The following is a 16,094-nucleotide window of genomic DNA, read 5'->3' as shown; positions in this document are numbered from 1 at the left end:
GGTATTTCTCTTTATGTTGCTGATCGGGGCACCTTTTGCACTTCTTTTAGTGTTCCTTCTATTACTCATGTTCCTCAAATCATCATGTAGTTCATGTCTGTTGGTCAGCTTACTGATCATGGTTGTCGCATTATTCTAGACTCTGACTCTTTCTGTGTTCAGGATCGTCACATAGGGGCTCTGGTTGGTACTAACTCTTGACGCCATGATTCCCAGCATCTCTTGGAGCTTGACTGGCTTCATCTTCCTTCCGCTGCCACCGCTGGTCTTTCTGCTTCCTCCCGACTCATTCTAGCTGTGGTATTATAGTCTTGGCCATGTCTGTGGGTCGCGTTTGTTTTCATTAGTTTGTTGTGGTCTTCTAGGGTCTGCCTCAGGAAATGTCTTTAGATTGTTAGCGTTGTAAGCTTGGTAAATAAGTTTAACTCTTTTATCCTCATAGTGATTCAGTGTTTCAACGTCCTTTTGATCTTGTTCACTATGATGTTTGGGGTCCGATTTCCTTTGTTTCAAAAGGGGGTCATAGTACTATATTATCTTTATAGATAATTTTTCTCATTACACTTGGATTTACTTCCTGTCTCTCGTAGTGAGGTGTTATCTATATATAAGCGTTTTGCCACTATGATTCGCACTCAGTTTGACACTCCCATTCGTGTTTTTCGAACTGATCTACTGGCGTATTTCTTTTTGTGCACCTTTGTACTTTTCTTGTTGAACAGGGTACGTTGTGCTAATTCTCATGTCCTAGTGCTCCTGTTTAGTATGGCGTTGTTGAACGCAAGCATCATCATCTTCTTGAGACAGCTCACGCACTTATGATTGTCTTTTCTGTCCCACCTCATTTTAAGGCTGAGGCAATCTCCACTGCTACTTACATTGTCAACATCCAGCCCTTATCTGATCTCAAAGGTGGGATTCCTTTTGAGCGTCTATGTGGGTGTCTTCCTGACTAGTCTTGTCATCGACTTTTTGGTTTTGTTTGTTACGTTCTTCTCACCCCTCGTGAGCGTACCAAACTAACTACTCAATCTGTTGAGTGTGCCTTTCTAGGCTATTATGTTGAGCATAATGATTATCGGTGTTGGGATCTTTTTGCTCGTCAGATGTGCATTTCTCATGATGTTACTTTTGATAAGTCTTGTCCCTTCTATCCTCGTACCTCCTCTTCCACTTCTTTAGCTTCCTTGGTTGAACCACTATTTTTTCTTATCTTTGCCACACTCATCATCGTTTCTTCTTCTTTTCACCGACAACTTGTGGTGCTTCCTGTTGTGCCTTATTTGATGTCTACCTTGCCCTTGACTCCAACCCCACCATATCCTCCCCCTCCTAGCATTGTTACGCCTTTCCCTTTTCACTACACTTGTCGTTCTCATGCTGTCTCACATCCTGTTGTGCCACCTTCTGATGTGATATCTTCTGGAGATTCAGCTTCTCAGTCTTCTCCTCACTACTCTCTTCGTAATTGCCAATTGATCCAGCCTATTAATCGATTTGGTTTTCCTAGTGTTGTTCCTGGCAAGCTATCTTCTTACCATGATGTTGTTGTTCATCAGGAATGACAGCATGCGATGGCAGATGAGCTGGTTGCACATGAGAGCCCTAGCACATGGGATCTTTTCCATCTTCCTTTATGTGCTCGTCTCATCACGTGCAAGTGGGTCTATAAGGTTAAGACCCGCTATGATGGTTCTTATGAATGATACAAGGCTCGTCTTGTCACCCGTGGTTTACAGCAAGAGCATGAATGTGACTATGATGAGACTTTTGCACTTGTAGCCCATATGATCACAATTCACACTCTTCTGGCTTTGGCATCAGTACGTCTGTGGTCTATCTCTCAGCTTGATGTCAAGAATGTCTTAATGGTGAGTTGCGTGAGGAGATATATATGCACCCACCGCTAGGGTATTCTTTTACTGAAAGCATGGTTTGTCGTCTCCTTCACTCTCTTTATAGCCTTAAGCAAGCCCCTCATGCCTATTTTGAGCGCTTTTCTTCTGTGATCATTGCTGCTATTTTTTCTGCTAGTACTCTGGATCTTGCGCTCTTTGTCCACACTTCGTCTCATGGTCGGACTCTTATTCTCTTGTATGTTGATGATATGATCATTACAGGAGATGATTATGAGTATATTGCCTTTGTGAAGAATCGTCTCAATGAGCAGTTTCTTACGTCCGATCTGGGTCCTCTTCGTTATTTTCTTGGGATTGACACCTGAGGATTTGTTTCTATCCAAGAGAAGTATATTTAGGATCTTCTTGATCGTGCTTCTCTCACTGATGAGCACACTATTGAGGCTCACATGGAGCTTAACCTTCATCTTAAGTCCACTGATGGTGAGCCTCTCATGGATCCCACATGCTACCATCATCTTCTTGGGAGTCTTATTTACCTTGGTCTCACTTGTCTTGACATTTATCATGCAATGTACATTCTCAGTTAGTTCGTCTCTATTCTCACTCAGCTTCACTATAGTCATCTTCTTCGTGTTTTTATGCTATCTTCGTGGGACTATCTCTCGTCATCTTTTCTTTTGACATTCCAGCTCTTTACAGCTCCGTGCAAATTCTAATGCTACTTGGGCTAGTGATCCCTCTAATCGTCATTCTCCTTTTGCCTATTGTGTTTTCTTTGGTGGTTTTCTCATTGCTTGGAAGACTAAAAAGCATATCTCAATTTCTTGTTCCAGTGCAGAGGTTGAGTTACGAGCCATAACTTTTTTGACATCGGAGCTTAATTGGTTACGATTGTTACTTAGGATTTTCGTGTTTCATCTTCTGCACCTACTCATCTTTTCTCCGACAGTGTAGGCGTTATCAATATTGCTCGAGATGCGGTGAAGCATGAGCTCACCAAGAATATTGGTGTTGCTGCTTCTTACATACGGATACATGTACAAGATGAGGTTATTCATCTTCAGTATATTCCTTCCGAGCTTACGTTTACTGATTTCTTCACGAAGGCACAGAGCATAGCTCAGCATTGGTTCTATCTCTCCAAAGTCAGTGTGGTTGATCCCCATGAGTTTGAGGGCATGTGTTAGAGATATATATTGTGTCAGTGTAATATCCCCATGTTATAAGAGGTTATTTACATATTGCTCACCTTTACATGTATATATACTGGCCTATGACCTCTATGAAATACAAGTTACTATTTCTAACACCATCCTTTCAGTAAATAATTTATCATGACCTCTTGCATGGTAATAGATGAATGGATAAATTTTCTTGAGCGGATAGATTTTAATCGAAAGGACGAAGAATCACTTAAATCAAACATTGACGAAATCTGTCCCTGGGCATCTTACAGGGGACAAACACTTATCAGAACAGGTATTTTTGCTAATGCAATCTTGTGGTACATTAACTTCATATTAACAAGTTGTTCGATTAACTATTTTTACTTTACCAGTGAGAGGGATGATGTACTATCGAAGAGCACTTGAGATTCAATGTATTCAAGATAAAGCCGATCTTGGTTGGATTAATTCTTTCTCTATGTTTTTCCTTCTCATTGTCAATAAGAAAATTAATGATATTCCATCGAGTTCGTGCGCCATAGTCCCTTTGTCGTCGGGTACATTGCCCTTGACAATATGCCACAGTGTTGGTGAGTCAATTGACAATATACCATTTGTGACAATTTTTCCCTTCTACGTTGCCCGTCTTCTCTCTCTCTCTCTCTCTCTCTCTCTCTCTCGCATGAACTCGAGTAGTGGAGGGCTACAATCGACGATGAGCCCGAGTGGTGGCGCGAGTTGAGCGACTAGCCGCGGGAGGACAACGGCTGATGGGATGGCCTTTGGGCCGAGTTTGAGCATTCGGCAACACAAGCTGAAGCTGGGCCTCCGTGAAGTAGCCATCACTACCTCCGTCGCTGCCGGCCTTCATGAGAGCACGGAAGAAAGAAGAAAAGAGAATGAGATGAAATAAAGGGAAAGGTAGAAGAAGAGGGGGAAATTGTAAAAAGTGTTATGTTGTGAATTGGCTGACAATCTTGAGGCATATTGTGAAGGGCAATATAATCGATGTCAAAATAGTGAGGGCATACAAACTCAATGGCATATTGCCGAACTTCCCTTATAAATATCTATATTTATTGACTTCATTTTAATATTTTGCAGATAAACTGGACCATGATGAAATAGTAAAATCCTCTCGAGAGGCAAGGGCCATTGCTGATATCAAATTCACCTATGTTGTCTCTTGTCAAGCATATGGCATGCAGAGAATTTCCAAGGATCATAAAGATAGAGATTGCTATTTGAAAATCCTTAATCTCATGACAACGTACAAAACCTAGTGCTTTGAACATAGCAAAGATATCTCTTAAACAATTAGGTTACTCCAACCCATCTAATATTTAAATTTCACAGGTACCCATCTTTGCGTGTTGCTTACATCGATGAGGTAGAAGCTCCGACTGATAATGGGATGACAAAGACTTATTATTCTGTTCTTGTCAAAGGAGCAGGTCGCAAATATGACCAGGTACTTACTAAACATAAATGTTACAATATGGTACTTGTTGTATCGAGTAAGTCCCAAAGGACTATATATAGAGTACAAAGGGAAACATGGACACAAACCCTAGAACCATAGGAAAAGACACTAATACCCTTTGTAAGGACCGAGATGCCCTAAGAGGGGGAGGGGAGGGTGAACTATCATTTCTAAAACTATTTGGCTCAACAACAGATTAAAGCCTAAACAATTTCTGTATAAAAGTGTTCTAGGCATTTCTACTGTTTTTACTGTACCAGAACAAATGCTAAAATGTTCACTCGAGGTCCAATCCTATTAATTACACATGATAATTCTAGGAAAGGTAAATGCAAACTTTAAACAGTGCAAAAAAAGCAAAAAAGCTCAAATGTTAATGATAGAGAGAACGCAGCGAGGCACTACGACTTTTTCCTTGGTCTTGGAGAGTTCATTGTTCTCTACTACTTGATATTGGAGCACCTCCTTGAGGTGTCGCTGCACACAAGTCATCTTCCTCGGATGTTCCTTGAAAAAGGCCGACCACATCGAGAATCCTACTTCAAGGTGTACCTTGGCAAGCCTCAAAACGCCTTCACTAGGAAAGGACTTCAACACTCTGGTGTGGCATGCTCCCAACTGCTCACAAAGCTATACTGTTGCTCCATATAACCACTGTTTGGAGGGTCTCATCGGACTCAACGCCGCCAAAGCCGTCTAGGTGCGGGAAACATGAAGAGTAACAAGTGTGGATCACTCACTTGACTGAACTATAGGCTAATCACCTAGCTCAATTCACACTAGACCTAAACTAGCACTAATTAAGTATTGAATCTTGTGCTTATTGCATCGATCTTCAATTTGAGCTACAAGAGCTCTCAAATATGTGTGGCAACACTCCCTTGAGCTTCAAAACTTGGCCAAGTTGTGGAGTATTTATAGACCCCACTTCAAAAACTAGTCGTTAGAGTCGGCAATGCAAAAACTCCACTTACCAGTCCAGTGCCTAGTGGTTCCATCTGTTAAATCCGACCATTGGAGCAGTCAGACACCTTGCCAGATGGTTCAGTGACCCCACTAGATGCTCAGGTGGCCTTGAAGCATGATGACCACACTTTCTGTGGAATTGGTCTGGTCCCATTGTCGGGTGCACCGGACTATTCCACTGGATCCGATGACCTCACCAGATCATTCAGTGCCCTAGGAAACCTGGACTTTGCACCTCACTGGAGAATTCGTCTGGTGCAAAAGTCTGGTGACCTAATTTCCACAGGAGAGTTGTCCAATTAAATATTGCTTAAGTCACGGCTTCATGTCTATTGGGTCTAGATAAACCTAGTGCGTATGTCCCATTGACAACTAGCCCAAAGACACTTGGTAACTACTCACACATGATCGTCTCAACTGCTTGATCATGTGAGCTAAACATTGTATGTCCTTGTATCTTCATCAAGCCTTTATTATCCTTGACTTGCTCTGAGGTGTTGGTTTCCCAAGTTATCACATGCTAGTCATATTGACTATATTGATATTAATCACCAAAATAAGGAGAGAGAAAACAGCAGGGAAAAAGAAAGGTGGCGAGTGTGCTAAGGTTGGGATGAGTTGCTATGTCTCAAAAGAAAACCTAGCTTTAATACCATGTTAGGAATATCAACTTGTATTCTGTGGATGCCATAGGCTAGTATATATACATGTTCGAGTGAACAATACGTAGGAAACCCCTTATAACACGGGAATATTACACAACAGCTCAATATACATCTCTAACAATCTTATAATATTTCTCTCATTGAATTCCAATACAACAACAAAAACAAAGCCTTTTATCAAGCAAGTTGGGATAGTCTAGAGATGAAACCTAACAAGATCCACCAATAGAGGATGAAAAAAAGTAAAAAAAAAATGTATTAGGAAAGGCAAACATTATAGTGTGAATTGTAATAGTGGAAATAAAATATAGTGATTTGTTACCTTTATGGTGGCCAAGACAATTTTAATTCATGACTTCTGTTAGAATCAAATACTACATTTTTATTTTACCATCAATAAATTAAACTATTTTTTAACAGATTTAAAATATGTATCATCATGATGCCATTTTGACTAGACTTTTTATAGTTCCATTTGCTTATGTGATTATTGTAGCCTAATTGATACAAAAAAAATTGAAGGTCTAATAAGTCATTTACTAGGATTTGTATTGTTTATTTTTAGCCCCCGGGAGTGGAGATTTGTCCTCCAGGGGTGGCAGCAGCAGAAAAGATTTTGGATTGAGGCTTTCTAACCTAGTGCTTTGATGCCATCAAGCAATATGAGACTTTTTGTATTGAGATAGGCCCAACGAGCAATATATAGAGTACAAGGGGATGAACATTTGAAAAGAAATTAATACCCCTAACCTAGAGATACAAATTTTGACTAAACTTCGTTTGTCTAATAAGGCTTTATTCAATTGATATTGACTGTGAAGGTAGAAGACTTCAGTTTTGAGGTTCCTTTTATTGATAAGCACCATTTATTAAAATTTACACTTTTATTTAAATTTTGTAATGGTGTATCAGTATCACACTTGTTTTGTTATTAGTAGATTCTCATCAAATTTTATGCACCAATGTATACATTAATAAAAACACAGATTAAGCAACATAGCACTATTTTTGCATATGTATGTTTAATTCAAGGAATAATTCGTACTTGGTGCTTTACGTGGTCTAGGAAATTTACCGCATCAAGCTTCCAGGGGAACCTACAAATATTGGAGAGCGAAAACCTGAAAACCAAAATCATGCTATCATTTTCACCAGGGGAGAAGCACTCCAGGCCATTGATATGAATCAGGTTTAGCTTTCACTTCCACACTGTATATTTTAAGTTTTGGGTGCCAGCTTTAGTTGTAGAGAATGTGAACAATCTAGTCATAAATACTGCCCCTCATGCCTATGCTTAACAGTGTTACTAGGACACAGGTGCAGTGCAGGTGTCGGAGTCTAACTCGGACGCGGGTGTCCGATTCACCAAACTCTAGAAAATAAGATTCGGGGATTTTTCTAATTTATATTAAGATTATATTAAAAATACATTATTTTATATTTTTATTAGTATATAATATCAGTATTTCTGAAATAATCATGATTAATACATATCAAAACATCTGGTTGTAGCTTTGTAGGTATAAAGGATGTATAAAGAAACTACAAATAAGTTACAGAAAAATAGAAAAGAAAAAAAAGAAAAAAGGGAAGGAAGCCTACTAATGCAGACCACCCTTCCATAATGCAGTCCATAGCCCACTAGGGCTTCAATTACTCACACATGACATGGCTCCACTCCCCAGTACCACCCCACCGCCTCCTCCACAGCTCCACCTGCTCTCCCCACCGCCACCTCCACGCTCTCCCCCCATCCCTGTCCCTGCCCCCGCTTCCTCCACTCTCTGCTCCCCCCGCTACCGCCGCCTCCTCCGCTCCCCCCGCCGCCACCCCCTCCTATCCTTTGACGCGACCGAAGGTATCGGATCCACGTCGCACAGTGTCGGGTGCGAGTTGACGTGTGGATACGCGTCGACATGCCAAAATTTCTTCGGATACGTGAGTCACGGTAACACTGATGCTCAACTAGGCCAATAATGTTGACTTAGTACAGGCCAGGACTTGGTTCACCCCTATAACCTTTTTTTTTCGACTAGGCCCCCCCTTACCTAGTGTTCTTTGGACACTTTACAGGAGTGTGCGGGATACGGGGTCGAACCCCCGCCGGCTCACTCCACCTGTGGAGGTGTTGCCACTGGGCTACAAGCCCGTCCGCAAAAAAAGACTACATTTTTTTTTTTGGCATTTGCCAAAACAGAACACAAAAATTCTGTGGTTGCCCATGCTGTCATGGGCTGCAAGCAACCACCTGCAATTATTATCTTAATGTCTTTTAATTTCTTTTCATTACATGAAGCTATTCAGTTGTAAATAAGATTTAAGTTAGTTTAGTTTTTAGCTGTTTGTTGTTTATTGTTAGCTTATCTGTTTGTTGACTGGGCTATCTATGGTTGTGTTCATTTGCTAGTTGACATCGTTGTGTCTTAAAATTTTGCCAGCTAAACCTTGAAGAAAATACTTTCGGTTTCGGTATCAACTTGTCAATATATACACATACAAAAAATAGGAAACTTATATGGGACCAGTTGGGACTAACCTAAAATAATAGTGACATATATCCTCATTGACAGTACATTGAGTAATCAGTGGTGGCTCCGCCGGGGGGTGGGCATTTGCTTCAAACGTGGAATTTCCTGGAGCCCGGGCTGAGCACATGGCGCAGCTGGCCATCGCTTCCGTCAGACGCCGGTACCGCAGGGTACCTGCTCTGTCGTGGCTAGCCTGCGAGCTGTGGCAGCTGCCAAGGGTCACTACTGTTTTTAAGTAATAAAGAACTGGTAATTATTGCTCCTTTGCTCGTAGGATAATTACCTCGAAGAGGCATTTAAAATGAGAAATTTGCTGGAGGAGTTTGAGAGTGAAAAGTATGGAAAGAACAAACCCACTATATTAGGCCTTCGTGAGCATATTTTTACTGGGAGGTATGCCCATCTATCCAAGGTTCTGTTCAATTATATCTTGTTCATGCCATTTTTTCTAAATATTTCTATTAGTAATATGTTTTTACCTTTTCTATTTTAGTGTTTCATCACTTGCTCGGTTTATGTCCATCCAAGATACCAGTTTTGTTACCATTGGACAACGAATTCTGGCTAATGTTCTCAAGTATGTAATCTTATTTTCATTTTGATTTCAGAATGGGAGCCTATCTAAATTTTCTGTCTGGTCCACTTAAAACTACTTTGTGTGGCCGAACCTTTTTTTTTTTCCTTTTGGCCTAACTATGACCATGGGGGAATTAGTTTGAACTTGTTTCAGCATTATCTTATGAGGCAATTGTGCTAAAATGTCATATATTCACACCAAATTATGTACAAGTACTATTCAAATTCATAATATGTCAAAAATAGTTCTAGTCTAGTAGGGATGATATAGTGTGCTACTAAGAACTCTAGAGGTTTCTATATAGTAGGGAGATCATGATTTCAGTTAAGTTATAAACTTATAAAGTGGTGTTAGTTATGGGTTGACAATATAATAAGAGCTAACCGTGGCTTGTATTTCCATACGGCCATAACCATTCCACTTCCGGGCAGTCTTAGGCTCCTAGGTGGATTGGAAGCAAATGCGCGCTTTGAAAATCCCTTGTACATTTACGCTTAATAACGCCATAACTTGCTAGAAAATCATACAAGAAATTTAACGAACTTATTACGAGATGGTACTGGGGATCACTAAAAGATTTGACCCTTTTCTCCACATTGTTGAATATTGTTTGATTTAATCTTTTTCATGTTTGTATATTTTTAATCATGAGGCTTTGTATGTATGTCTAAAACACATTGCTGTAATGTAATACAGGGTTCGGTTCCATTACGGTCATTCTGATATTTTTGATAGACTCTTCCATATTACTCGGGGTGGCATAAGTAAAGCCTCAAAGACTATAAATCTAAGTGAAGGTATATTTTCAGGTAAGCTTGCATCTCATACAAACATCTTGTAGTCATCCGTTGCCTAGAACAATTCCAGTGCTACCATGTGTCGGCTGCTATGCTGCTACGAGGCAATGACAAGCGTTGGATGCAAAATGGACATACGTGATTCAGTGCTCGTTCCACCGTAATCAACACATTTGCATCATGGACTCTCGAAACTATCAAATTTTGTAAAATGTACATCTCAATATCTCATTCCCCAATTCCTCCCCAACGTCATGTCGTCTCGATGTGGCCGTCAAGGACCTCGCCAGAGTTGGATCACGGATATGCTCCTCAACTCTGTCGGTGGTGAGCAGAGGAGGCGATGCATGGGTGTGGTAGAGATGCATCCTTGAGTTGCACGGATCTTCAAGATTTAGGATTGACGGAGGATGTGTACCCCCAGTTTCACAGATCGCCAGGATGATGATGAAGTTGAGGGACAGAATGCTTCTTCTTGTTGTTGTTATCCTTTTTTGACAGCACGGAATGCTTCAACTCAGGTGTACCCAAGCATATGGCAACTCAAATGCATCCAACGGTTGTGGTATCCAGGTAGCAGCATAGCACCTAAAGAATCGGTAGCACTAGAATTGTTCTCTCCCTTACCTAGCTTGCAGTTACTGAATTCAGTGTTCTTAGGTTTTAACTCAATAATGAGAGGAGGGAATGTCACACATCATGAGTATATGCAAGTAGGTAAAGGGCGTGATGTGGGAATGAATCAGATTTCAAGCTTCGAAGCTAATGTGGCCAATGGCAACGGTGAACAAACATTGAGTCGTGACATCTATAGGCTTGGGCACAGATTTGACTTCTATAGAATGCTATCTGTTTACTTTACTACAGTTGGGTTTTACTTCAATAGCATGGTAAGAATATTAATTGAAGATATCTACGTGAAATTCTTTTCTTTAAATAATGCCTAAGCTATTTCTGTTTGATGGGCTACCTTAGCAGAGAACGCGACTGAAAATTTAAGTAAAACCAAAACTGTAGAAAGTTATTTACACAAAGGAAAAGGGGAGATTGCATCCAACATATGTTGAGATGATCTAACTTTGAGCCATTTATTTTTCATGTATCAGTATGCTGATTTTGTTCCTCAACATGATTTAAAAAGTGTTAAATGTAAAAAAAAAGGTATCATTTGGCCCCTGTTTCAGGAGTCCAGTTATTATCCATTAATTTGCATATATTTTGGTGTGAAAATATTCAGCATTCATAACTGAGAGTATATAACTATAGGCATGGTGTTGACATGTAATGTTTTTCTTTAGGGAATAGCATAAGGTCTGCTAGTTCTTCATTAAAGTGGAATAGCAAATAGAAGAGACAAAGTATGTGCTAATATTACAAAAATGAGACTGCAACTAGGAGCGTAGCCAAAAAACACAAGAAAAAGAAGCTACTAGTTATAGAATAAATGTAATCATTTTGATCTACTAAACTGTAGTAATGAGCTGTTCAGCTGAAACCATTTCAGCCAGTTTATTTGCTCCACGCCCTGGCTTCATCTTTGATCTTAGCCATAACTTGATTTGATTGGCCTCTTTATACTCGAAGATCCATCTATATGGTTCTTTCCATATCTTGCAGAAGGTTAGGATTATAAGAGAGTTCAGAGCAGCCATTGATCCGTGCTCCTCATTTCCATACCGGCCTAGCCACCATCTCAATGCTTTGCTTGAACTCCCAGGACGAGGACTCAAGTATTCCTCTGTTGCTCCAAGTCGAGATCTTCTTCCAAATCCTCCTCGCATAATTGCATTGAGTGAAAAAGTGCATGGCCGTCTCTAGAGTGTTAGTGAATAGAGGACACCAACGATCATTTGGCATGGTTTTTATTGTCATTCTGTTATGTGTTTATGATTTGGGGGGACACTGGATGGATATTTGTTGGCCAGAGCTTAGGAGGCTTGAGTAATGCAACAAGGGGCTAGGGCTAGAGAGCTGAAGGGTTTCCCTTCTAATTTCTTCTTAATTAACCACGATACATCCCTTCTCTTTATATATAGAGCGAGTTTACCTCACTATTAAGTAAACTATACATGGGATCTTATGTAGATACAACTCTATCCTTCCTTACTTAAATAGATATATTCCTAATTAATGATAACTTGACGTCCAAGTCGGTGGCGTACAGCTGCCCTAGGGATTTAGGCCCGTGACACGTGTGAGCTGGTTTACGGTTTCACCTTCTAATTCTTTCTTGCCCTTTATTGATAGACAACCTTTCTTGATATAAAGAGGATTACTTGAGCTCTAAGTAATTAACTAAATAGGCTGGCTCAAATAGATTGGATCCAAGATAGCAATCTATAATTTACTAATCTAACCCTAAGTTCATGGGCAAGCAACTGCTCATGTTATGGACATGAGACTTGCTGTTACAATGCCACCTGCCTCCTATGGTCCTCCATGCACATACAAAATTTATCCTCCGTAAGGACTCGGTGCCAAATGAATAGCCAAGCAAAGAATTTGCATTGCATTGATGCTCATTGTTCTCGAAGAGCGTAGCAGTTTTAGGGTTTAACAATCAAATGCTCAAAGGGCTTAGCAATCGAACCTAAGAATTCAGCCTCATATGTCGAGGTAGCACTGTAGTGCCTGACAGCATCTTGGTGCCCTTTGATGTGTTCCACTTGACGTACCAACTGGAAGACTCAAACAAATTACGGCAGTAGATCAACCTTGATGTGGCTCGATAAATTATCCTTAGCGATACAATGATAAGGAGGTAGGGCCAGGATACTGAGTCAAATGTCTTTGCAATATCTAGCTTTAGCATCAGGACATGTGTCTTTGTTCTGTGGTCTTGGTACAACATGTAATCTTTTCTGTACATTTTATGATACTTATATACATCCATCGTTCCTTTGTCCAGGTTTCTGTACTTACAGTTTATGTATTTTTGTATGGGAGATTATATCTAGTTATAAGTGGTCTGGAAAAGTCTATTTTGCTGGATCAACATACTCAGGAGAACATCAAGCCTCTTGAAAGAGCATTGGCTTCAGAGTCTTTTTTCCAGCTAGGTTTGCTGCTTGTCCTCCCTATGTTCATGGAAGCTGGCCTAGAGAAGGGTTTCAGCACAGCGTTAGGAGAGTTTGTTATTATGCAGCTTCAGTTGGCCTCTGTGTTCTTCACATTCCAGCTTGGCACCAAAACCCACTACTATGCTAGAACAATACTCCATGGTGGAGCTAAATACAGACCTACAAGCAGTGGATTTGTTGTGTGCCATACAAAATTTGCTGAAAATTACCGCATGTACTCCCGTAGCCACTTTTTTAAAGGTCTGGAACTGTTGATACTTCTGGTTGTGTATCTAGCATATGGGAGTACCTACGACAGCTCAAGCTTGTACCTATTTCTCACGTTCTCCATATGGTTGCTGGTTGTGTCTTGGCTCTTTGCACCATTTATCTTCAATCCATCATGTTTTGAGTGGCAGAAGATAGTTGATGACTGGGCAGATTGGAAGAAGTGGATGGGGAACCGAGGTATTGCCGTGTCTGTGGATCAAAGCTGGGAGGTTTGGTGGGAAAGTGAGCAGGAACACCTCAGGAAGACTAGCATTCATGCTCTAGTCTTGGAAATCATCCTTTCGCTTCGTTTCTTGATCTACCAGTGTGGTATTGTGTACTATCTGAACATAGCACACCCCGGCGAAAGCATTCTGGTACCTTCTCTAAAATATAATCTTTGTTTTCTTCTTTCTTTATAGTTTGTAATGCCCCTTTTCAACTTCTAGGTATATGCATCGTGGCTGGTAATGCTGTTGGTTCTAGTTGTTCTAAAGGTAAGATGATGCCATTCGATTGGTCTTGCTACCTCCGATGCTTTAGAATCTTACTTGGTGGCTGTTGTTCCTTCTGTTTAGATGGATTCGACTGCACAACAGAAATTTAGGACAGACCTGCAGCTCATGTTCCGCATTTTAAAGGCCCTTGTCTTCCTTGGTTCTGTCATTGCAATGGCTGTCCTATTCGTTGTTGGTAACCTCACAATTTCTGATGTCTTCGTTAGTATTCTTGGGTTCGTGCCTACTGGTTGGTGTATTCTTTTGGTGAGTGACACCAACTATTTACCGACTTGCTTGAGTTTTATGCTTAAAAAATAAATTAAGTCAAAGAACAAATCTGAAATTCTGACCTACATGCGGATGAGCATGGAGCTCAATGGCAACGCCTAAGGTTGGGATTGAGCCGGCCGGGGTTCGAGCCCCCGGTCCCGCACTCCCCATTAAGGCCTCATATGAAGGCTCAGGTAAGAGAGTCCGGTGTTAAAAAAAAAAAAGTCTGACCTGCTCATGAGAGCGAAAAGAAAAAAAGACAGTCTGTACTCTGGTAGTTTGATCATACGAACGTAAGCAAGATCTATTCTAATTAATTTCTGTTTTACAGGTTCCGCTCATTCACTGCATCCCTACCCAGTGATTTATATGATTTTGTCATTCGCAGATCGGGCAAGCATGCTCGCCATTGCTGAAGAGGACTATGCTGTGGGACTCCATCATGGAACTCGGGAGGGCTTACGACAACATGATGGGTCTCGTCCTCTTCTTGCCCATCGTCCTCTTGTCATGGTTCCCCTCCGTGTCAGAGTTCCAGACACGTTTGCTCTTCAACCCAGGCTTCATCCAGGGCCTCCAGATCTCCAGGATCCTCGCCGGTCAGCGGGACATTGGGGACATTGAATGATCGGTTTCTTCTACTTTCCTCCTGTGAGCCCTTGGACTGCAAAGTGTGAATGCGCGATATTTGTTCATCGATTTTTGGGGCCAGTACATTGATGGGACATATTAGTTTGGACGTGGAATTAGTTGGTGCATTTGTAGTATATGTTGCTCCTTGAAGTGATTTTCCTGACGACATGGTAAGAAATTAACATCAATTCATCAGTATATTTTGTAGGTGCTCCCGAAACAGTTTCTGGTTCCTCCTAAGTGTACATGTCACTCAGTTTAGTGTGCTGCCGGAGTGCCACTGTCTTAGCATGTTCACTAAAACAAGTATTCTTATAATGTAATTGTTTGATCGTATCAACTAGTTCTGCTATTGACGCCTAATCACAGTCCTAATGTTTCTTAGCAAAGCTTGATCTAAGTTATTTAATAACTTGTTTAGCAGCTAGTTTATTCAAGAAACAGATTGGTGCAGTACTTGTAGATAATGTTGCTCCTGGAGAAGTGTACGCTCATGATTAAGGGCTCCTTTGGAATGAAGGATTTTGGAGGAAAAAAACAGAGGATTCAGCGTTCCTCTGTATTGGCTTGCTGGAGCTGGTCTTGCTGAGCTTCAGCAGTGTTTCCGTGGGAACCTGGCATGTGTTGCAGTTCACCATACCTGCCTTCTCAAGTATCTTCCAAGCGTAGGCCATCTGGGTGAGCGTGATCCCATCATTGCCTTGTTGCACCTCAATCCCCAGATAGTAGCTGAGCTTGCACAGGTCGGTCATCCGGAAAAGCTTCTTCATCTCCCCATTGAACTCATCAATGTTGCGTTCTTCTAAGCCGGTGATGACAAAGTAGTCAACGTACACACTTACGGTCAGCTGAGCCGGCCCATTAGAGTGTGGATACACGCCATGTTCTGAGCTGTTTTGATTGAATCCCAGGGTGCTGAGGCTCGCATCGAGCTTCTGAGTTCCAGGCTCAGGGAGCTTGATGAAGGCCATAGAGGGTCTTTCTGAGCTGGAGCACCTTGGGCTCATTCTCAGTGTCGGTGAAGCCCAGGGGTTGTGCGACAAAGACCTCTTCTTTGAGCTTGCCGTTGAGGAACGTCAACTTGACATCCATGTGATGGATTGCCCAGTCGCTTTGAGCCAGAACAGCAACAAGGAGCCGCACAGACTCCAGCCTCGTCACCGGTGCGAACACTTCTTCAAAATTGATTCCTGCTCACTGCACGTACCCTTTGGTGACGAGTCGGGCTTTGTGCTTAACGATGGCGCCATGATCATCCTGCTTTACATTGAACACCCACTTGAGCCCAATTTATTCGATGTCCAGCAAGTAGCTCAAC

The 16,094-nt window shown here is 41.3% G+C and overlaps 1 protein-coding gene across 1 annotated transcript in view; it reads left to right on the top strand.

Moving 5' to 3' along the window:
- LOC133888354 (callose synthase 7-like) overlaps nucleotides 1–14,901 on the top strand; it is a 64,390-nt gene extending 49,489 nt beyond the window's left edge. The window contains exons 30-42 of the mRNA XM_062328561.1: nucleotides 3,219–3,341; nucleotides 3,421–3,486; nucleotides 4,133–4,298; nucleotides 4,385–4,499; nucleotides 7,209–7,331; nucleotides 8,945–9,063; nucleotides 9,164–9,247; nucleotides 9,944–10,056; nucleotides 10,705–10,934; nucleotides 12,953–13,750; nucleotides 13,823–13,870; nucleotides 13,952–14,137; nucleotides 14,532–14,901. Of these exons, the coding sequence (XP_062184545.1) occupies nucleotides 3,219–3,341; nucleotides 3,421–3,486; nucleotides 4,133–4,298; nucleotides 4,385–4,499; nucleotides 7,209–7,331; nucleotides 8,945–9,063; nucleotides 9,164–9,247; nucleotides 9,944–10,056; nucleotides 10,705–10,934; nucleotides 12,953–13,750; nucleotides 13,823–13,870; nucleotides 13,952–14,137; nucleotides 14,532–14,771 (2,411 nt within the window). The 3' untranslated portion in view covers nucleotides 14,772–14,901. The remainder of the gene's footprint in view (nucleotides 1–3,218; nucleotides 3,342–3,420; nucleotides 3,487–4,132; nucleotides 4,299–4,384; nucleotides 4,500–7,208; nucleotides 7,332–8,944; nucleotides 9,064–9,163; nucleotides 9,248–9,943; nucleotides 10,057–10,704; nucleotides 10,935–12,952; nucleotides 13,751–13,822; nucleotides 13,871–13,951; nucleotides 14,138–14,531) is intronic.
- The last annotated feature ends 1,193 nt before the right edge of the window (nucleotides 14,902–16,094 follow it).

This window comes from Phragmites australis, chromosome 13 (genome assembly GCF_958298935.1).
Source record: "Phragmites australis chromosome 13, lpPhrAust1.1, whole genome shotgun sequence".
Taxonomy (NCBI): domain Eukaryota; kingdom Viridiplantae; phylum Streptophyta; class Magnoliopsida; order Poales; family Poaceae; genus Phragmites; species Phragmites australis.
The sequence above is the reverse complement of the archived record's forward strand: the minus strand, read 5'-3'. Positions and strand labels throughout refer to the sequence as shown.